At 39.0% G+C, this 24,433-nt stretch overlaps 1 protein-coding gene across 1 annotated transcript in view; it reads right to left on the bottom strand.

Annotated features, from left to right (window-relative positions):
- Positions 1-24,433, bottom strand: part of Large1 (LARGE xylosyl- and glucuronyltransferase 1) — a 524,802-nt gene that overhangs the window by 366,222 nt on the left and 134,147 nt on the right. Inside the window, exon 2 of the mRNA XM_057753624.1 lies at positions 6,699-6,883. Within this exon, the coding sequence (XP_057609607.1) occupies positions 6,699-6,804 (106 nt within the window). The 5' untranslated portion in view covers positions 6,805-6,883. The remainder of the gene's footprint in view (positions 1-6,698; positions 6,884-24,433) is intronic.

Below are 24,433 nucleotides of genomic sequence, written 5' to 3'. Positions count from 1 at the left end.
AGACTCAAAGAGTTAACATTGGGTTGGCCTTTCCTACAAGAAACTCAGGCACACAATTGCAGAGATATAAGGGCAGCAAATGTCACTTGCTATATGCTTGTCACAGCATCTCCACATAGGATCAGGGAGAAATGGCAGCAAGCACGGGCACAAAAGGTGGTGTATTAGAAGAAATCTATGGGCAAAGGACTATATACGAGGCAGAAAGAACAAAGTGAAATTTAAGAAACAAAGTAGTGCCGGGCGGTAGTAGTATACACCTTTAATCCCAGCACTCCGGAGTTCTCTGATTTGGAGGCCAGCCTGATCTACAAAAGCGAATTCCAGGATAGGCTCCAAAGAGAAACCCTGTCTCAAAAAAACTGGGAAAAAAAGGAGAAAAGAAACAAAGTAGTTTTCCCAGGGAGGTCAATGAGGCCTCCCAAGTGAATCCAAGGGAACACAAACATGGTACATTTCAGAGGAAGAGAAGGGACAGCAGAAGCACCATAATCACAGTGAGGGCTCAGAAGTTCACCCAGGAGACAGTAAAGATAGTGGTGAGATCTGCCACACTCAGGGAATGGGGAAGGAGAGGGGGCACATGTATCCATTCATGCCTTCACTTAGCAGACATTAGAACACCAATATTGAACAAGAATACCAATTCTTCTCCTGATACCATCACAGGTGCTAGAAGTCAGAAATAACAACACATGATGAGAAAAAAAGAAAAAACAAAAAAACAAGGAGCTATGACTAAGAAGGGGAAGCAGAGTCAGTAATGGATGGTCATGAGTACTGAGTCTGAGATCTAAGGATCTTAGTCGGCTGGACTGAGAAGGCAAAGAGAGGATGGCAGGACCAAAAGTGTCTCTAAGGAAGGAGAAGAACCCACAGATGACACCACAGGCCAGGTTCTAAGAGAGTCCAGGGTGGCCATACAGAGATGGGAAGATACCAGGAGGCAGTCCAGGGAGATAAGGGTAGAGCGGTGGGCTGGGGTAGCTCTGAGTACTCTTGGGAAGGAAAAAAGAAACACAAGGGGTAACATAAAACAAGGGGCCAAGGTCAGGGTGTGACATCTTCTAAGGGAATTAGTGGGAAGGGAAGAGTGACTAGGCCAAAGAACAAGACAAAACAGGCAAGGGTTGGAGATGCTCCCTCACAGGGTAGAGAATGAAATGATGATTAGCAGTGTGAAATAATAAGTTGAATTAAGAACTCAAGGTTTAAATAATCAAAGAAAACGCCCCCAGGTACCATCTTCCTAATGAGCTCCCTTGGCCCTCTTCAAAGGGCTCTAGCAATGAAGAAATCCATGCCTGGTGACCTAATGTTTAGAACTGGCATTCTTACTGTTATGAGTCAGATCTTGATTCCATAAAGTTTATGTACTGATCCTGTTTCCATCCTTAGAAGCATATGATTGTAAAAGCAGCTCCCTTTCCATTTATAGCTCTTTCTAATTAGGGAAGACTCTAGTTGCTTCCAATTCAGTTATGTCAGATTTTCAATATCATATGCTTGTATTATGTTGTATGTAGAAGTTTAGTATGCCAACCACTGGGCTTCCTTTTAACAATTTTATTTCATGTTAAGTAGACTAAAGCTAAGAGAAGGGAAATACCACATTCCAAGTAGTCAGCTATGGCTGCCTAGGCTGACTTCACAGTCTGGAATGCCTGATTCTGCTCACTGCTCTAGTTGTCTCATAGTTGGCACTACAGGTAATCAACTAACTAATCAGACTGCCAAACCTTAGCATCCAGAGTATCAGCAGCTCAGGAGATTCTGGGTTTGCTCTCAGCAGACCCACTGAAATTAACAAGAGCTAAAAAATAAGAAAGTCCACTGAAAACATGAATCTTACTTCCACAAATTCAAGCAGCGATGCTCTGTTATTTATGGTACCACATACGACGAAGTCAAAACCTTAAAGCTGTCAATCAGTGGAGTGTATGGAGCACTGTGATGATTAACAATTGAGAGAGGACCATATCTGCAGCAACGTATAGTGTACATGACAAAGAGATGACTTTTGACTGCTGGTGGTCACACAGCCTCCTCTGCAGTCTATAGATCTCGGAGTCAGGGCATGCAGGTCATCCTAGATGATTACCACTATATCTCAGGACAATAAACTTCTGCTTCCACATCTCTCCTAGGGGCATTTCATACCCTTTCTGGACAGCTCATTTCAGCCAGGCATAGAGCAACCTTCATTATGAGGGACTCAACATCTAACTTCTGGCCATATCCCTGGCCAAAGCCAGGGGCCACTGAAGCTGTTTTTATTTCATGTCCCAGTGACACCCCTGACTGTCTGCTGAAGCTGATCTTGTGCATGCTGAGCATCTGTGTCTCCAGGGTAAATATCCCAATTCCTTCTACTACTTCTTATGTAACCAACTTGAGCTGGCAATGATGTTCACCGATGTCTTGCTAAGCATGCTGACTCGTCTCTAGATCATTCTTATAGTATACAGCCTATAAATAAATGCTATAGGCCAACTAGTGCTTGGGAAGTGAGGATCCATAGTCTTTGCCATTCTGCCTACACATTTTTGTTCCTGTGCTCATGTCACCTTGCAGTTTGTCAACAATGCAGTTTGTGACTCAGAGACTTAAGTTTATTCTTACATACTATGCTGACAGGGATAGCACTTACACTTCAATCTAGGGATGTTGTTTTAAATATTGCCTTTATTCTCACATTTCTCATAATTTTCTCAACAGTTTGGTAAGATCATTACATTGATGACTCCAGGCATTCCTTCAGCTGTGTGGTTGAACCAGGTATTCTGATGCTTCATACCAAATCATAAACACAGCTACAAGCTCCCCACAAACTAGATCTCCTTTTTGTCATTAGGAAATGTTTTCCTTACCAGATTGCACCCAGAAAAAAAAATATAGATAGATAAATAGATAGATAGATAGATAGATAGATAGATAGATAGATATAGATATAGAGATTAGATAGATAGATAGATAGATAGATAGATAGATAGATGATAGATAGATAGATAGATAGATAGATAGATAGATAGATAGATAGATAGATAGATAGATAACAGGGATCGAGGGCAACAACTATAAAGTGCCAAATTACTCCCTAGCCTCTGACTACAGTGACTGTGTCTTATTTTGCAATTTCCAAACAAGTAACCACACATAATCTATTCAGAGGCAATGCTCTAGAATTAGGAAGAGAGGAATGAGATGCAAGCTGCAAATACCTTTCATGTAGGAAACACTATCTAGAGAGAAGCCAATACAGAAAAGACAACCAAGGAAATGGAGGAAGATCTAAGAACACAAACATCATCTGAGCAACCTGACCCAACCCTTCCTTCAGCCTAGACTGGCTTTAACTTTCTTGTATTAAACACTTGTATTACTTACTTTTATTGTTGCTGTGGCCACTTGACAAAAACAACCTAAGGAACGAAGAGCTTAACTTGGCTCAGTTTACTAGATTCATTATAGCAGGAAAGTCATGATGGCAGGAGTTTAAGGCAGCCCACCACATTACATAGCAGCAAGCAGAAAAATATGAACACTCATGCTCAGCTTGCTTTCTCCTTTTTATCCATTCCAGGATCCCAAGTCTTAGAATGGTGCCACCCACATTAAGAGTGGGTCTTCCAACCAAAATTAAACCAGTGTAGGAACTTCCTTACAGACCAGAGGCTTTTGGAGAAGTTTCTCCCCTTGAACTGATCAACTTGGTAAGCATTAAACCATTTAATTAATAAATATGCCCCCAAATCTGTTCAGACTAATTTTTACTACTGAACAAGAATCACAATGTTTCCCCAGTGTTAGACCTTGCAAGCCACAGTATCAACTTGGTCAGAAAGGGATACAAGAACACAACTGAATGGCAGTTAAAGCCCAGACTAATGAATAGAAAAGGTACTGAGAAAAAATGACTATTGAGTGGACAGCATTACATAGGACACACATATCATCACCCCACTATCACCCACCACCCACACATACACATGGCACAGGGAACGTGATGGAGGAGGGATTGCAAAGAATATAACAACTAAAGAATAAAGAGAAGGGCCATGAACAACAGTCTTACAGGCATGACATGCCCATGACACTTATGAACTCATAACAGCTACAATTGCTTATAGAGAGTCCACACAAGACTGACTCAGTAAATTCATTCATAGATGAGGGAGGGGTTCATGGGTAATTACAGACTGCCAGTAGCGGCAGATGAAAGCTACTAGAGAAGTAGAAAACTCATTGTTGGCACTGATGCTCCCTCCACTGAGTTACTCATGCTCAATGGAGAGCAATGCACCCATATTCAAGATAGCCCTAGTTAAACTCAATACATTATTTTAGCAAAAACAAAAGACACTAAAGTTGGATGGAGACTTGGAAAGAGCATATGGGGGTTGGTGGGCATGAGTGACAGTCAGGAAGGGTGGAGGGATGAATGTATCTATGATGAATAATATAAATGTATAAAACCAACAAAAATAAATTATTTTTTAAAAATTGAAACAAAATTAATTCTACAACATTACTAAATAAAGATTATGTGGCATTTAGTATAATTCCTTGCCAAAATCCAATATCCCCCCCATGGTATCAGGAAAAAAATCTTAAGCTTTTAAATCTAAGCTGGTCTCTATCCTGACTGGCTTAGAGGACTAGGGCAGGTGAACAAAACTTTTATCCTGTGTGCTTCCCATCTTTACAACAGGGCCATTCACTGTGCTATAATCACCGTTTAAAAAATAAGATTCTGTGCAATGTCTGACACACAGAAATGGTAACAATGCCAGGTGTTTATACTGTCAATATCACCACTGCCTTCTTAAATTGTTATGCTAACTGTAAAAATGCTTTTACTAATTCTTTTGAAAATTTCATGCATATGTGTATATATGCACACACACACACACACACACACACACACACCTTATCGTGATCATCTGCATCCGAACTCTCCCTTCCATTCCTTCTAGATTATTATGCTAATATTACTAGCTGTTTTCCTATAGCGCCAAAAGCCTCCTTTCCCTTTGATTATTATTTTTCTTCCATTTGGTTTGCTATGCTATGCTTTACTATGTGGTATACTGTGATGGGCTGTGTTCTGCTCTGCTGTGGTTTGTGGTAAGGTCTGATTTTATAAAGGTGTAATTATGTTAAGCAACACTAGGCTGAAAAGCAAAACTCATTCTGCCTTAGGCTCTAGGCACAGTCACCATGCCAAGTCATATTTCCACATCTGGAACTGAGTTAGCCCTGGGGGCCTCTGCCTCTTTCACAGGGCACCTCTCACATTGACTCAGTTGAAAAACTTTCCTGCTAGCTTTGCCATCAACTCCCCAATTTCCCTCTGACCCATCTGCAGAAAGGAGTCCCTCGCTGCCAGAGCACAATTTAATCTATTAAACTGTTGACATAAAATCTCTCACGAGGCAAGGGATGTGACTAAAAGGAAGGGAACAATGACAGGGGTGTGACCCTGGGTTCCTGTCACCTTCTGGGATGGACACATACGGCTCCACCGTGAAAGACAAATGATACCTCTTCAGAGGACCCAAGATCAGTTCCCAGCAGCCATATCAGCCAGCTCAGACTGTAACTCCAACTCCATCAGATCTAACATTTCTGCTCTACTTTTGCAGACATACACACAACTACACATAATTAAAAACAATAACAATAAAACTTTAAATAAAAAACAATCACCTCTGTTCAGCAAATGTATAGCTCCGTCATGTTTATATTCAGCTTTGCTAACTCAAACTCCAAATGTGGGAGCCGAGTACCTAATTAAAAGGTAGCCTTAAGCTGTCAATAAAATAACATACAAAGGAAATATTCATACACATAGTATAATTTTGTTGAGACAGTCTGTCATGTAAGATGCTTTTTCAAATTCAAGTGTGGGACAAATTATAAAAGGAAGTCTCCACATCTACACCACCCTTGCCTCCCTCCCTCCCTGAAGCAGTGACACAATCACCAACAATCAAGACACATTCAAAGTTGCTGGCTGGAGAAATGGTGAGGTTTGTATTTCCTGTTCATTTCTGGAGAGTGGCAGCAATAGCCATTCATGTTTATTTGTTCAGGGAAGGCAATTCCTTTGCCTCATCCCCAAACTCTCTTGTCAGTGTGAAGGATCATCTTTCATCCCCAGCCTCAGCCTGACAGTTCCTACAAGACTCTCCCCCGGGACCCTGCCTTTTCCACCATAACACACACACACCTGTCTGTCTCTCCCATGAAACAGTGTAAGTCTAGAGCTATTATATTTGTATTTTCAGCATTAGGTTTACTGAGGATGTCAACAAGCAAGAAAATGTTGAAGGTGTAAACAAACAAATGAATGAAGTATCTGGTTTCAGGAAAGCCAAGCCATTCACCAAGGTTCAACTTTCTCCCCTGTGTTTACACAGGGACCATGTGACCAAACAGGCTTTGGACATCTGTCTTCCCACTTCCTGCCGCTACAAAAACTTATATTTTAGTTTTAGTCTAGTTTTTTCTTTAACTTCTTGCCTTACTGATTTGCTCCAACTACCTGTGGGATGTCAGATGTCATTTCTCAAGACAGGCAATATTAACTCAATATTTTACCCAAAGAACACTAGGACTTCCAGGACCTTTCTAGGCCTCTAACAGACTGTTTCCCCCCTGCCCCACCTTCCCTTTCACTTGGCTTTTGTTCTTACCTTCAAAGCTCCCAGCAAATAAGTAAATCCAGGTGATGGCTGGGACGCAGAGCAGAGTCAAAGAGGCAGCCAAAAATTTCCGTCTCCCTCTGCAAATTCCCAGCATCCTCTCAGAAGTGGCAATTTCTAATTTCAGCACCTTGTCTCTGTCCAAAGCATGAAGTCCTCAGTATTCCTAATACTTTCTGGAAGGAAAAATAGAAGAGGAAGAGCTGAATCCCATTATGATGAGCAGACGCAGGCAAAATGAAAGAAAAAAAAATATCCCATAGATCCTAAAAATAGATTCCCAGGGCCATAGCTTCCTGCTCACCTTTCTATCTCAAGAGATGATAAATGATGCTATAGATTGCCTTTCAAAACAGAGACACCTAAATAATGAGGTCTTCAAGGAATCCCTCTCTCCCTCCCCTTTCTCTCTCTCTCATGCATTTAGATAGCATATATTATAAACAAAATACTAAACAGATATGCTATCAAAACTAGGACTTAAGCTGATATCAAAGAATAAAGTGACCAACTAAAGAACGTGATCCCCATAGGAAATGACGCTATTAGGAAGTATGGCCTTGTTGGTGTAGGTGAGACCTTGTTGGAGGAATAAGGTCATTGGGAGTGGGCTTTGAGGTTTCAAATGCTCAAAATGGGCCCATTATTGCTTACACATCCTGTTGTCTGTGGATCCAGGTATAGAACTCTCAGTTACCTCTACAGCACCACGTCTGTCTGCATGCTTTCAAGCTTCCCGTCATGACAATAATGGACTAAAGCAGCCCTAATTGAATGTTTTCCTTTATGAGAGCTGCTGTAGTCATGGTGGTTCTTCCTAGCAATAAAACCCTAAGACACATGCACTAGAGTTATCTGGCATAAATGTCAGCTGGTAACATATTGAAAAAGTTAATCCAGGTAGAAGAACCACCCACACTAGTTAGCTATAAAAGGGTTCAGATTCTCAAAGAACAGCTGTCCATGAAATGGCCAGTCTGGGTGTCCCCTGGTACATTCCCATGCAGCCTGTCTGTTACACCCTTCATTTTCTGTGATGGAGGTCTATTTAAACCTGTTTTCCCACCAGTTGTGGTGTCTCTATAATTCAAGCTCAGATTTCCCCATCCCAATATGTCCTCCTGGAATTCCCTTCTTTACAATTCTGCGAGATATTTACAGAAACCTAAAACTGTCTATTAAAGAAAAAAACTGACTCAGAGTCTAACTGAGACAATTGGTAAGGCTTCAGACCTGTTTCCAGTGATCACCACCCAACGGAGTCCATCCACTTGTATGTACGACCAGTCCAGAAATTTTCTAAAGGGACTACTTGAAAAAGATGTAAGACCATGGGGATGGAGGGTATTGTTGAAACAATACTGAAAAGTACAATACTTTTGAACAATGAATGTTGATTTGACAAAGGGCTCCCCTGAGGTTTTGTCATGCTGAAAGCTGGGAGACAGATGCTGAACATAAACTCTACTAGCCATGGGAATGAGAACCACTAAAACACAAGCATCTCAAAGGAGACAGAAAGTTGATGGGGAGGTTATGCTATCAGGCAAATATGAGTTCAGATCTATATGATACATTCAACTTTATCCCTCTATAAACTGATACAATTATTGTAGATTTAGACATCAGTAAGAGTTAGGAAAACTTGACACAAACTCAACTGACATTAACATTTAAAGTAACACCTATTTTCCTCCTTTCTTCTCACCATCTAGCAAAGGTAATTTCAATATACATGCTTTGTATAAAGGCAGGCCTTATATAGCACTTTCATCAGAATTTAAGCTCTGCTGGTAGAAAATCCCTTCATGAGTTTCACGTTTAAATGGTACGTTGATGTACAAAAGAACGTAATTTTAAAGGAAAAACTTCAATTTTTATTAGGAGATACTGTAGGAAGTCAACACAAGTAAAACAGAAGACCCAGAAAATGGTCTGAAAAATTACTTCCCAAACATGTCAGTATATATATGAAATAGAAAATCCATCCCTAACCAATTCCCCCTCCACTGCTGACTGGTGAAGAGAAATCTCCCTATCTGTCCACCTAGAACTCCGAGTCATCATTAAAAGCTCCAACCTCAACTCCAAACATCCAATTCCTTGGCCAAGATGGCCAGTTACTCCTCTATACATCTATCCCATGGGACTTCTGTCGAGAATCTTACTCAATTAAGATTTACATTTACATGAAGATTGAGAAGAAAGTAATTGTCATCGTATTTTACATCACAAAACTGGATTCAAATTTCAAGGATAACACAATCATGTGTATACTTCCAAAGGAATAAACTTGATACAGTAAGGCAAATATCTATCCAGGCAGCCATCTGAAGTACAAGAATATATTCTATGAGTATAATAAATATATAATGAAGATATCTATAATAAATAATGAAACATGTATGTTTTATACACATGAAAAATAATTTTCATAGTAAAAGTAATTGCTGGGCACAGGACATGATAATTTCACTATATATCATTATGTATTCTTCCAAATGCTATACAAGTAGCACATATTCCTTTTATAGTTTAAAAAATATTTAAAAATCTATTATAATGTTACATTATATTGTTTGTCATTCAAAATACCACAGCACTGCTAGTATTTATAGGCTAGATACAGGAAGTTGATTTTTGTTGTACCCTGATTGTAAGGTACAAATGATGATCATTGACCATCACAGGGAGTCTATTTAAAAGTCTACATTCTCTACTACAGTTAGCTCTCATCACTAATAGAGGTCAGCTTTTCATAAGAAGCATGGAAGAAATGACGCATCATATGTTCAAGATATGTGGATTGTATAGAATTGCTTAATAGGAAGACATGGTAACATCTCTGAAAGTAAAAAAAGAAAGAGTATCTAAGGAGAAAAAAAATGGCCCCAAACCTTAAGAATATGGACCCCAACTGATATTCTAAGTGCCTGCCATGATTAGAGGATCAGTACCACTGTTCAATGTCCTAATGACTGGCTAAGTCTTGCCTGTCTCTTATACCATGCAATCCCTGCATCAGATGCTGTCCTGGAGTGTTTTTCATCCTTTCTAGAATCTGATAATGACTTTTGAGTCCTTGGTGCCTCTGTGAAAATATTCTACTAAGTAAGGCTGATCTGCAGGGTTTTGCCTTCTACTTCTGAACACCAGTCTCTCTGGCCCTGGCCACTCTACTGAGCCTCAAATTCATATATACAATGGATAGATACACCTGTGTCTAGGACCCAAACCTTCCTTTCCCATCACCTGCTGCTGCCTGGACCTTTCCCCTCCTCACAAATGTCAGCACCATTTACTTAAGTGATCATTCTTAATTCTATGTTCGCCTTTCTCATCTTGTCCAATCCCTATAATCCTTAAGTCCTGTCATTTTCACTTTCAACACATACTTCAAATATATCCCGATTTTACCACTTTCTCCTGCCACCACATGAGGTATGATCACTGCCACCATATACTTAGTCCTATTGTATCAGTCACCTAATTCAAATTTCATCTAAAATTATTCAGTGTTTCTCAACAGCTCTTAAAATGAATCCCAAATGCTTGGCCATGTCCATGATCATCTAAAAACTTCTCTAACCTCTGACATTTCTATTCTCTTCTGCTCCACATGTCTCCCTTTTCACCTCTGGACCTCACCTCATCAATTCCGCCACTCTGTTCTTGATACCACAAATCTGAATCATTGTGACCTCTGCTCCACTGTCTTGCTCTCGTCCATGCAATCTAGAGCTTGGATGCTGAGATCAGAGAACTCTTTGCTAATAATTCTATACCTAGGGAGCCCTCCCCAATTTGTTTATCACCATGCCCTGGTCATTTCCTTCATAGTTCTCATCAAATTCCAAAGTGACAAAATTCTCTGAAAAATTGTTTTTCTATCCACCATCATACCCAGTAAATTTTAATTTCCACTTGAGCATAAATTCTAACAGCTTCATCATTGGTATATACTTGTCCTAGGTAAGAGTTTCTATTGCTGTGATAAAAGACCACAAACAAAAGCAAGTTGAAGAGGAAAGGGTTTATTCTGTTTACACTGTTCATCATTGAAGACAGTCAGGACAGGAACTCAAACAGGCTGGGAATCTGTAGGCAGGAGCAGATGCAGAAGCCATGAAAGACTGCTGCTTACAGAACTGTTATAGTTTGATCAGCCTACTTTCTTATAGAGCCCAGCACCACCAGCCAAGATGTGGCCCAATCCATTGTGGCCCTCCGGCATCAAATACTAAGAAAATGCCATACAGGTTTACCTACAATCTATGAGTGCATTTTCTCAGTTGTTGTTTCCTCCTGAGATGACTTTATCTTCTGTCAAACTGACATAAAAGTTATCATCAGTACAACACTCGTGGACTCAGGCAGCAATGTCTAATGCTTGCTGAACACGTAACAAAATGTGCTATTAGATACATATTCTGTAGTTAGTCTAGGATTCTTTAAATGTGTATGTTTTTAAATAGTAGTCTGGCAGCCAGTTTGTAATATAGGAAACAAAATCTGCACACAGTTCCTGAAACAAGTCCTCCAGCAATGATATATCCTGCAGACACTGTTGGGTGCAGGGCAGGTCAGCGGCCAAGTTTGTTTTGGTAATTGTCTCTCCTTCTCTGCCTGCAAGAAAGACTACTTCACACTAGGTCTTAAATCATGTGCACATGTTCTGCATATTACAGCTATAGCATCTCCTGCTGAAGATAGTCTTCAAACTAAAAGCACATACAGTATGCCTAGAATAAACACTGAAACCCAGCTGTTCCTTGTATTGTAAAGGTCATTCAGGGTCATTTCCCACCATTCCAATTTGTCCTGATCCCGCGTGAGATCCAGTTCTCTGACTGTAGAAAAGCATAAGGCTTTATTTTGTTTTGTTTGCTTCAGAACCACTGTGCTGTCACAGATCAACAGCAGTGGTCTACCCAGAGCTTCCCACTCAGTTTCCTTTCACCTACTTCCTTCAGCTCTATCCCTCAGACATATTTACTGTCAACAGAGAATTCCACTCATCCTGCCCCTTTCATATGAAAAGAAAATGTGATCTGCATGTGGCAAGAGCCACATGTGTCATTCACAAAACACAGGAATCTGGAAACATGGTTAAATTGTCAACTGTCACCTGTTGGTCACCCTAAAAAGCCATTTCATAACTGTGCCTTCAGCACTTTGATATGACAATCCATGGCTACATCAAATGCAGGTGAAAGGAGCCAAAGAGAGACAATAAAATAAAAAATACACCAAAGGGAGATCCATGTAAGATGCTATGAAATTAAGATTAAAATTGATTAAAATTAAAATTGCATTTATAAAACACTTGTCCAATCAAATTCTAGGGCTAGGGAAGACACAAATGACTTCTTGATTTCTATCTGTGAATCGGGAAGGAAGGAGGAACTAACAATGTGCGCCTGTGCTGTGTGGTTGCCTCCAGGCCACTTCTTTGTAAAGGGAGAATTACAGAAATGAAAAGAATGTTCTTTTATCTGGATAAAGGGATGTGGAAAACACTCTGAACTCATCATTCAGTATGTTACTACTCCCTATAAACCAACCACGTTCATTGTTTAAAAAGAGATGACCCTGTGAGAAAACTTAAACAGTAGTACTTAGGCCCACATACTTCCCACAAGTGACTAAACCGTGGCTTAAAATATCAAATAGAAAATTCTACAAATTAGTTCATAGCGTGATATATCTGTGTGAATGTATATGAATGATAATAGTATCCTGAATATCCAAGCAGTATATGCTACCTGCCTGTTAGTCAACTACCAAATGTCTCTGCTAATCATTTAACAATTGTCTCAGTTATGAGATCAACTAAGAGAAAAATCTTAGCAATGAGGGCAGCAGATGAAAACTAGTTAGGCAGCTTAGACAGGAAACCTCAAAGCAACAGGCTCAGAAATGTCCTTGTCTGGAAAATGAACTTGTGACAAAAATAATGAAATTCTGTACCAGACATTAATTCCTTCTGAAAAACAGCTTTGGAATTGGATATCTAGATATTCATGGCGGAAATGGATTGTGTCTATTTCCCAATGTCAACCCATCTCCTAAATGATGTTTGCATCTCCAATTTTGATCTGATAACATTACCGTTATTATTGAAAGCCACCGGGAATATCAAGACTCTCTTTAGGCTCATTAAGAAGAAGCTATATTTTAAAAGAGCTTTTCCAAGAATACAATCTACCTCTGGTTTTAGCCATGACTCTCAGATCTGCCCCAAGATTAGAATAATACACACTACCAATGTAATCCCTAGAGTTGTCAGTCCAGTTAGAAGCTGGACAAATGGCTAAACTGTTGTGTACTACTCTTACAGAGAACCTACGTTCAGTTGTAAGCATCCATATTCAATACAAATATCCAGCTATAACTTGAGCTCCAGGAAATCCAACAACCTTTTGTGGATTCCATGGGGACTTACACTCATATGCACAAACACACACATACACACACACACGCATGCCTGCACAAACTTATATGCATATGTGCTAGTGCACAGGCACAAACACAAAATAAAAAGTTTTGAAATAAATATTCTATAGAAGTTAATCCAGATGTGCTGTTAATCATCTAGCCAAGGGATTATCCCTCAGAAAGATGGGGATACTAAGGAAATGAGAGTAATAACCACCCTTTAATGAGAATGTGGTTTTCCTTCCCAGAAATCTTAGCCTTGGTGTAGGCCATGTAGCTCTGTTAAGTTAACCTGCTTTCTGAACTATAACTCAGAAAAATCTCCTTTCCTTTTTATTTTCCTTTTTTGTATCTCTTTACTAAACATGTTTTCCCTAACAATTTGGGCTTTTTCACCCTCTCTTTGAAGCTGCCTGCCTTTCATCACACAGCTGAAATGCTGACCTCTATTTAACCCCAAAGACATGACCTTGTCACGTCCTCCTCTCCATAACCTCATCCTGCAGGCTGCTGAAATTTACAGCTTGCCTGCCATGTTGTGTTCTTGCAAATTCTAATAAAACGGTCCTCTACCTTCCTACTGAGTCCATTTTTAAATTTTCTTATTAAGAAGACAAAATTTAAAGACAGAACCCCAATTTCTCTGGCAACATAGTGCTTGGTTCAAACAATCCTTAAATGGTAGCCTATTACTCTGTCACAATGCTGTCACCCACCTCACTTCATCTCATTACATAAGGACTGATCATCTCACATCAGAAGAATGCATCAGATGAATGCAGAACCAAAAGATTCTGGAAAAATGAGAGAGGCCATACCCACAACACTTTTATTATAATAGATTATTATGTTTATCATTCTCAGTTATTATTGTTATTCTTTTAGAATACATTTAAAAATTACAAATCATCATAGTTAAATGTGTAACAAGGATAATAAATGTAGGACTCAGTACTGTTCATGCTCTAAGGCATGTATTTCTGTCTCAGAATATAAAGTCTATGGAAAACTGGGAACAAGGACAACCACATCTCAATACTTAAGACCAGGAAATGATTCTTCCTGAGAACAACAACTTCTCTTGTAAAACCCACTCTCTTTCCTACAGTCCCATTAAAAGCATAGGGGTAAAAATGAAAAGGAGAAAACTATAATTGTATTATTTTTACCTCACCAGGTATAGTCAAAATTTAGCATTTTAATATAAAATAAATATGAATCATTTTACACATTGTTTTACATCCGTTTCTTTATATCTGCTCTTCGCTTACATCAGAGGCACATTTCCATAGTTCAGTAGCCAAGGTTCACAGTCAGAATGCTCCATAGTACAGTTTTTAAGATGCCCTAAGCCTTCACAGTGGAGTGTTACAGGAGATAAGTATAAGTACAGACCACAGAATCCCGTTGAAGCAGAGGACCCAGAAGGCTGTGCGGTAATCTAGATGAATAAATATAAGTAGTATTAGCCAAGAGAGAGAGAGAGAGAGAGAGAGAGAGAGAGAGAGAGAGAGAGAGAGAGAGAGAGAAAGAAGAAGAAGAAGAAGAAGAAGAAGAAGAAGAAGAAGAAGAAGAAGAAGAAGAAGAAGAAGAAGAAGAAGAGGAAGCAGCAGCAGCAGCAGCTATCTCTGAGCTTAGGAAAAAAAATCACTAGGCAACTATAATATATAGATAGCTGTTGACAGTTCCTCAAGGCCCTAATTCACAGAGGCATTATGGCCCACCTATGAGACTCTACTTACACAGGATGGCACTGGGACTCAAGGAGGTTAATGCTGAGTTATATGAAGGATGCACTGCTTCCCTCTTCATGCCTTCCCATCTGCTGCCTGCTCTACCTGCTAGGCTTCCCCAAGCTGTATTTCATCCAAATAACTGGGAGGTGATTCTGATTCCGCCCCCTGAAAGGCATCAGGCATGATCCAGAGACAATTTTGATGGTCACACCTGGAAAGAGAACCTAATGATTGGAGATCAGAGATGCTAATAAACATATTACAAGGCACAGATGAGACAGACCTATAAGGAAAGATTTCATAAAAATGGAGACAGGGCTGAGATGGACAGGCCTAGCCCAAGGTGTCACTCCTTCAGGAAGACCCTTCCCTTGTAGGCAGAGTCAAAGGATGCTGCAGACGAGCACATGAACAGGAAGCTTTGTGAATTTCCTCTAAAGTGGTCTCCCCATGGGTAGGGAGGTAAAATATACATCTATTGGCAGCCAACCAATTTCCATAACTTTCTCACTTTGTACAGTCTGGGTTTTGTTTCATAGAGGCAGGAACTCTAGCTTAATAGCTGTCAGAGGCAGAAAGTATAAATATTATTCCTGACACAGAATTCTTACTGTGACAACACAGGTGAGAGAGGCCCAAAGCATAGAAAGAATGTAGAAGAAATGTTGACCTCTCAAAAGTCTACCACCAAAAAGACCTTAAAGTAATTAGACCCTCTAAGCCGAGACCCTTATCCAAACATCAGACTGCAACTTCAAGAAAGTGGAGCTTCAGCAGGGCGGTGGTGGCGCACGCCTTTAATTCCAGCACTCGGGAGGCAGAGGCAGGAGGATCTCTGTGAGTTCGAGGTCAGCCTGGTCTACAAGAGCTAGTTCCAGGACAGGAACCAAAAGCTACGGAGAAACCCTGTCTCAAAAAATCCAAAAAAGAAAAAAAAAAAAAAAAGTGGAGCTTCGGGTTTTTCTCCATGTCCATGTTTATCAGTCCTTAACCACATTCACAGACCCAGGAAACCAACCTTTGAAGTGTTTTGATCTTGATTCTTGTGATTTTTTTTTTCATTCTGAAAAGATGTGATTTAAACAGGCAGGCTTTACATTTTCATTCTTCCTAAGCAACACCTAGAAGCTTTGAACAAGGGTTGCCCTAGAGACACTTCAGCATTCCTGAAGGACTTCCTGGTGTTTGACTGACGGAGTCCTTATGGTAAAGAAAACTACTAGGAAAGGTATAAGGAAATGCTGGGATCTGAGGACAGGATCGGGCCACTCTGTCCCAGATAAAGGGCAAAGAGGATCTTCAGAAAACAAACATGACAGATGGGGGAAACCACAGGAACTCTGGATGCAACGTGAAAAAACTCAATTTAGTTCTTCAGACCCTGGGCAGCTAAAAAACTCTTGAGTAACAGTGACATATCTGTTACTTCTGTGTCACTGTAACAAAAACAACTGAAGGGAGGAAAAATTTATTTAGGCTCAGAGTTTGAAATGGTAGACCCCAACACAGACATGAAAAAAATTTACAACATTATGGGCATCAAGCAAAGGCTCTTCTCATTACACTGAACCAGAAAGCACCTAGGAGCCAGAATCTGGGATCAGACATCATCTTCCAAGGCTGGCTTCTCCTGATCTTCAGTCAGCCAAGCCTGATCTCCTACAGATTACACAGACTTCCAAAGGAGTACCACCAGCTGGGGAAAAAGTCTCAAAGCATCAGTCATGCAAACCATGATACTCTCAAATCAAAATTCCTTAAATGACCTTTTTACGTATACAGTTGTTTTCCCTGCAGGTATACATGTGTATGGTGTGGGTACAGTACCTGCAGAGGTTATAATAGTGTGTAGGATCTCCTGGAACTGGAGTTACAAAGGATCTGAGTTCTGTGTGTGGGTACTGGGAACTTGCTGTAGGAATTCCTACTGCCAGTAGCCTTTAGGTTACCCGCCCACGTAGGTGAGGCCTCATATACTACTTATGCTGATGTAAAGCATGCGTCCACTTTTCTGGCTGTGGGATTCGGTTGCTATTCTCTCGTCCAGCAGAGGATTGTGACTTGTGAGTCTACCCCTAAATAAATAATGTTGTATTCTTCTCAATTCTGAGCTAGTGTGGAATTTTTTTTAAGCATCTTTCTTCATCTGGTGCCCCACGTACATTGAGACTCCACACCTACCAGGTGGATGGCCTGAGGGCCTAACTGGTCCACAGCCAAAAATGTCTCCCAACCCTTCCCACTTGGCTTGCTTTCACCTAAGTGGTTTTTCGTAAAGCCCCCACCACAGCGGAGTTAACTGCCTGACTTGAAAATTTCCCAAGCTAGCAAACATCCCCTCCCCTACTGCCAGGATCCTTGCCACTTGGCATCTCTGGTACAGCTTCCAGTTTATGCTCTCTGTCCGTGAGTTCTGGGCTTCTTGCTTGTGTATGGAATTGATTTAGTTGCTGTAAATTTGTCAAGCAAAGCATATTTCTCAGTATTTAACCAGTACCAAGGCAGGAAACTAAAGTGGCTCAGGACCATTCCTATCGCCACTGGTTGCATCCCTAATAGTTGTGAAGCTGCAACCACGACACCTGCTGGACAATAAAGATTACTACACCTAAAACAATTTACCAGCTCTCATAACATGTAATTAATACATCAATATTGCAGACTACATTAACATTGAAATATTAGTAACATTTTTGCTAATATTATGGACTGTATTCTGCAAGGCTTATATAGTTATGGTGATACATCCATTTATTGGATACTGGGGCTCATTTTTTTTCATATTATATCCATAAGAAAGAATGTGGCACTTTTAGAAATGATACAATCTTTAATAATGAACAGCTAGTTGACAGAATTAATACCATCGAAAATCAAAAGTTACTTGAAAAAATTAATACTATTGAAAAGGGTGACATTAATTTCACAGACAAAATTGAATCCATGTATAAGGGTACTGATAAATCTTCTGAAATAATTCATACTGTTGAACTTGATAATCAAAATTTGTTAAAAAGTTATGATAGGTTAGCAGACAGAGTATCTCTCCAGGATGGCAATCTGCACGTTATCCAAATAATGTCCAACATGAGGTGTTATCTGAAAAGGAGAAACTTCAGACTTTAGAATCACATGTGCAGAATGAGGACTACAGACTAGATGCCTCAATTAAATCACTAGAAATATATACAGGCCAGGAGATTCAGGCTTTACAAAACACAATAGTAAACAGATTTGAAAAGATTGAGGAAATTATTGGAGCTGATGAACAGGGAAAGAAGGCACAAGGACAGGATTCAACATTGCTAGTAGCTGTCATACATGGCTTACCTACGGTTTTAGCTTCCTACTCTGTAATCTACTCTGACAAAGCATGAAGTTCTAAAGGTCCAAAAGGATACAAAGAAGGTAGATAGATACCTATAGGAATGAATGATATAAAAGAAATTGAGCAAGCCTAATTATCGCTTGCATTACACATTTTTTAGGGAGATGATAAAGACATGGTTTTCTGGCATTAAGGCAACATCAAATGACTAGATTCAGTTATTTTCACCAGCTGATATTCAAATGTTATTTCAGAGATGAGGCAAAAATTTAGAACAACAGGGAAAGGCAGAAGGGCTTGAGAAATGCCAAGATCAAATTCTTGGTGAGGGCACTTATGCTGACCCCAGGTTCAAGCTCTTTAGGATTAACAAATCTTCTCCCTATATGACAAAGCAGCCTTAAATACTTGGGACAGGATTCAAGAACTAGGAATACTAAATGAATCATATACCAGGGTTAAACAGGGCCAGAGAAAACCATTAGTGACTTTTTACAAAGATTAACTAAAGCTGTACAAACAGGAGTAACAGACCTAAATGCTAGATGAGTACTTCTTGAATCTCTACCTTTTGAAAATACAAACTTAGAATGCAAAAAGATACTTGGGCCTTTAAAGATTAGATCAGCACCTATGGATGAATGCATCCTGCATACAATGAACATTGAGACATTTGACTTTAATACTGAATCTTGGGTAGGAGAAGCAATTTCTAAAAAAATGAGGAGACAACAAAATGCCAAATGTTTTAATTGTGGTAGAATAGGACATCTGAGAAGGGATTGTAGACAAGGATTTCCAAGGAATGGAAAAAATAGGAGGACTCAGCCTTCAGGTATATGTAGAAGGTGTAGCAAAGGCCAACATTGGATCAATGAATGCAGATCAACAAAAGACAGACAAGGTAACCCGATACCATTGGGAAACTCATTGAGGATCCTCTCGCAGGCCCCCAAGACAAAAGTGGCCCAGTTATTGCCAGTCACCGTGGAGGACATGTCTCACCAGGAAATTTAAAAATCCAGAGCCTTCTATAAAAGACCATACTGTTCTGGATAGTAGAAAAAAAAAACCATGGAGGATAAATCAAAAATTCTGTTAGGAAATGGGAAACATATATTCTGACAGACTTTTATAACTAATCAAAAACCAAAGTTGAGAGTGCATATAAATAGTATTGTAATTGCTAGTTTGATTAACAAAGGTGCAGATATGAGTATCCTTACTCCAGAATCTTGGCATCCAAATTGGCCTCTTCAAGAAGAGAATATTCAAGTACTAAAAACTGGAATCCTGAAGCTAAACAAAGCATGAGACGGGTTGACTTCATAAAGCCAGAAGGTCAGAGAGGGAAGCTGAGGCCATATGTGACTAATATTGAAGTAAATTTATGGGGTCTGACCTATTACAGCAATGGAATACCCACGTTACCATTCCTGCAGTCCCAGGAACACATAATTCTGAGAAGGCTATTATAAGGTCACCAGCCATTCAGGCCATACAAGAACACAAAGTAACAAGCAAATTTTTAGAGGAACCAAGAGCCCTATCTTTAAGGTGGTTAACTGAAAAACCAATATGGGTTAAAAAATGTCCTCCAGCTGAAGAAAAGCTGCAGACTTTAGAATAGCTAGTACAAGAGCAACTAGATGCTCACCATATTGAAGAAACAACAAGCCCTTGGAATTCTCCTGTATTTACTGTTAAAATGAAATCTGGTAAGTGGAGAATGGTGACAGATCTAAAAGCTGTCAACAAGGTAATTCAGCCTATGGGTGCTCTACAATCTGGAATTTCTCTGCCTTCTCTATTACCAAAAGGATGAGCTCTTACAGTTACTGACTTGAAAGACTGTTTTTTCACTATACTTTTACAAGAAAGGGATAGAGGAAAAAACTGCCTTCACAGTGCCTACTTACAAATCATTCTCAGCCTACTAGGAGATATCAATGAACTATCCTCCCATAGGGAATGTTCAATAGCCCTACTCTGTGGCAATACTTTATAAGTCAACTTTTGGAAATAATACATAAGCAATTTCCTAAGTCTATAATTTACCATTACATGAATGGCATTTTGCTGATTCAAACATTGATACTTTAGAAAGAATGTTTGAAGTAGTAAAGAAAGTTTTGCCTAAATGGGGATTACAAATTGCTCCTGAAAAAATACAGAGAGGAGATTCTGTCAATTACCTAGGTTATAAAATAGGTTTACAGAAAATTAAATCACAAAATGCACAAATTAGGAGAGACTGATTGCGGACTCTTAATTACTTCAATGATTGTTAGGAAACATTTCCAGTCTACAACTGGCTGTTGGGATAACACCTGATCTAATAATTCATTTAAACAAAACCTTAGATGGTGATAAAGTCTTGAATAGTCCCAGAGAATTAACAACTGTAGCAGAAAAAAAAATGACAATTGTTGAGGAGAAATTACAGGAGGCACATGTGGATAGGGTGAATCCAAATCTTAGTTGTATTCTAGTCATATTGCCTTCCAGAATTTCTCCTACGTGAATTTTAATGCAGACAATGATATTATCTTAGATCTTTTAAACCACATAAACCAAATAAAAAATTAAAAACTTAGTGGACAAAGTCTCTGAATTATTTATAAAAGGTAAATTGAGACTTTGTCAATTAGCAGATATAGACCCAGCAGAGATTATAGTGCCTTTCACTACTGATGAAATAAAAAAGTTATGGGAAGACAATGAACCATGGCAAAGAGTTTGTGGCTAACTTTTGTTGAGAAATTAATAGCAACTATTCCAAAAGTGATAGATTTAACCTTATAAAGAGAACTTCTTGGATTCTTCCACAAACTGTACTTAATGCTCCAATCACTGGAGCTTGTACATTTTATACTAATGCAAATAAATCAGGGAAGGCAGGTTACAAATCAGAAGAATTAAATAAGGTGAAGCAAAGCACTTTTTTTTTTTTTTTTTTTTTTTTTTGGTTTTTCGAGACAGGGTTTCTCTGTGGTTTTGGAGCCTGTCCGGGAACTAGCTCTGTAGACCAGGCTGGTCTCGAACTCACAGAGATCCGCCTCCCTCTGCCTCCCAAGTGCTGGGATTAAAGGCGTGCGCCACCATCGCCCAGCTGAAGCAAAGCACTTATAATTCTGTCCAGAAGTTAGAATTATATGCTATTCTCATGGTGCAAAGTGATTTTAAAGAGCCTCTTAATATCATTACTGATTCACAATATGCACAATATGTTGTCTTGAATATTGAAACTGCTGAATTTATAACAGATAATATAGAATTGATTTCATTATTTATCCAGGTGCAAGACATAATCAGGAATGAGCTTTTTCCTAAATAGATGGCACACATATGATCCCATGCAGGTCTGCCAGGTCCTCTAGCACAAGGTAATGCAGAAATTGATCAACTATTTATTGGAAGCATGTTGCAGGCCTCAGAATTTCACAAAAAAAAAATCATGTCAATAGCAAAAGTTTAAAGAAAGCATTTTTTATTACATGGCAACAAGCTAAGGAGACTATAAGAGGTGTCTACTTGTTCTTTCTATAACCAAACACTGCTACCTGCAGGGACTAACCCAAAGGATACTCAAAGGAATGAAATCTGGCAGATGGATGTGTTCCACATTGCAGAATTTGGAAAATTAAAATATGTACACCACACCATTGACACTTACTCAGGTTTTTGGTGGGCAACTGCTTAAAGTTCAGAAAAGGCTGACTCAGTAATCACATATTTATTAGAAGTTATGCCCATTACGGGAATACCTGCACAAATAAAGACAGATAATGGTCCAGCATATGTCTCTAGCAAAATGAAAGTTTGTTTTTTTACTTATTATAATATTAAGCATATTACAAGTATCCCACACAATCCTGCAGGTCAGGCAATTATAGAAAGATCAACTCGAACTATAAAGGATATGTTAAACAAACAGAAAGGGATGGAAAATATCTCCAGAAATAGATTACATGCTTTATTAACCTTGAATTGTCTTAACACTAATGAGAAAGGGATAACAGAAGCCGAGAGACATTGGATAATAGAAAATTATTCAGAATTAAATCAGATGGTTTATTTCAGGGATGTGGTGACCTCACAATGGAAACCAGGAGACTTGCTATGTTGCGGACGGGGTTTTGCTCTTGTTTTCACAGGAGAAGAAAAACTATGGATACAATTGAAATTAATGAAGATTCACTTTCTAAAGGAGAAACCTCTTGAGAAAGAGAAATGACAGCTCATACACAATGGTGACAACCATACAGGTGGTAAGAAAACCTCATAAGGGTTGGGGCAGGGTTCTGTTCTTATCTCTGCAGAAAAAAACTCATCTTAAAAATTCAAGAGATCCTGGATATTTGGATGCTGACAGAAGAAAAAATAACTATCCAACAGGGATCATCAAGCAAAAGGAATATGACTTACAAGGACAGGTGATCAAACCATATACATTTAAATAAATATATATATGTATATGTATATATACATGCACATATATGAATATATAGAGCTGGCTTTAAAGTTGGACAATGGTTCTATCCTTCTCTAAATCCAAACATATTGTTAAAAGAAAACTTCAGAGTTCCTGTCTCATGTCAAGAGCTGTCTGGTATGGGACAGAAAGAAGAATTTAGAAAAAATGTTGAAGGAGGATCTGCATATTCTTCCCGGTCACCCAGCTATATTAGCCCCAAAATAACCACACAGAAACTGTATTAATTAAATCACTGCTTGGTCCATTAGCTTTAGCTTCTTATTGGCTAACTCTTACATCTTAATTAACCCATTTATATTAATCTGTGTATCACCATGAGGTCTTGGCCTACCAGCAATGCTTCAGAACATCTTTCTCCAGTGGCAGTGGCTCCATGGCATCCATGGCATCTCTCTGACTCTGCCTTCGTCCTCCCAGAATTCAGTTCTGTCTTTTCCACCTACCTAAGTTCTGCCCTATCAACAGGCCAAGGTAGTTTCTTTATTCATTAATGGTAATCACAGCACACAGAGGGGACTCCCACATCAAAATTTTATTTTTCTTCATACCTATTTTTGTCTCTATCATACCGTTCATTGAATGTAATGTCTGTATATGTCTATATAAATAATGCTTAAGTTTACCCCAATAAACAATGAATTTTCCTCCAGTAATCTTTGAAGAGTCCAGGAGGAAGATGGGGCCCCATAACAACAATTCCACCTGGTTGATATGGCATCATTATGCTGATAGCACTACTATAAAACCTGTTTTTGGTACCAGCTGCTCAAGATGGTTCCAACTTGGTTAGCTAAAATGGTGCAGTGTTTTACAATGTTCTGCCAGAACTCAAATAGAAACCTCAGGAAAACCCTACTTCATACTCAGAGACTATATGCAATTAATTATACCAGACAGTAATCTTGGAACTTAACCATCATTTTACTTTTATAGGATCCCATAGAAAGAACATCACCCCCATGATAGCTGGAAGTAATTCTAGAAGACGTGCCCTCTCCCAACAAAGTTTGTCCCCATGGTTAGGAACATCATTTAGGGGTTGATTATAATGGGTATAGGGTTGGGGGTTGGGAGAAAGTTATATAGGCTCAGGTATCTCTTTGAAAAAAGGGGAGAATTGGGTGGGATAATAAGTAAGAGTGAGCTATATAATTCATGTATACTTAAACTATATTGAATATGTTCCTATTTTCATCTATAGTATTTGTATGTTTAGGCAAAGTTATTTTGTCATATTGTATGCATGCATGCTTCTACCTCTGTTTTAAACATTTTTATATATTGATACAATTTTAGGATATATTTATCATAATGCAATGTACATTTCTACCTCTGATCAAGACACTTATACACTGTTTACATTTTGAAGTCATTGTCCTCATTCATTGCACAGTTGTTTATTGTCTAATTTTCTAATATGAAGTTATATAGGTATTAAGAATTATAGATCAGTAGTCATCTATGTTTGTCATACTTATAGTTAGACTTAAGAACTAATCAGGTTCTTTATATACATAGAGATTGTATTCTGCATAGGCAGGTAATCTTCAACCACTTCAAAGACCTGAAGAATAAAGAATTTAAATAGCTTATAGTTCTGTTGACTTGAGACACTACTGCTCCTGGCAGCACCAGTCTATGCCAGAAAGAAGGTTGAACACCAAAGACACTCCACTTGGAGTCTTGGCAACACTGGCCTTTGGGCAAGGAACTGCCCATTCATCAA

Source organism: Chionomys nivalis, chromosome 21, assembly GCF_950005125.1.
Source record: "Chionomys nivalis chromosome 21, mChiNiv1.1, whole genome shotgun sequence".
Classification (NCBI taxonomy): Eukaryota; Metazoa; Chordata; class Mammalia; order Rodentia; family Cricetidae; genus Chionomys; species Chionomys nivalis.
The sequence above is the reverse complement of the archived record's forward strand: the minus strand, read 5'-3'. Positions and strand labels throughout refer to the sequence as shown.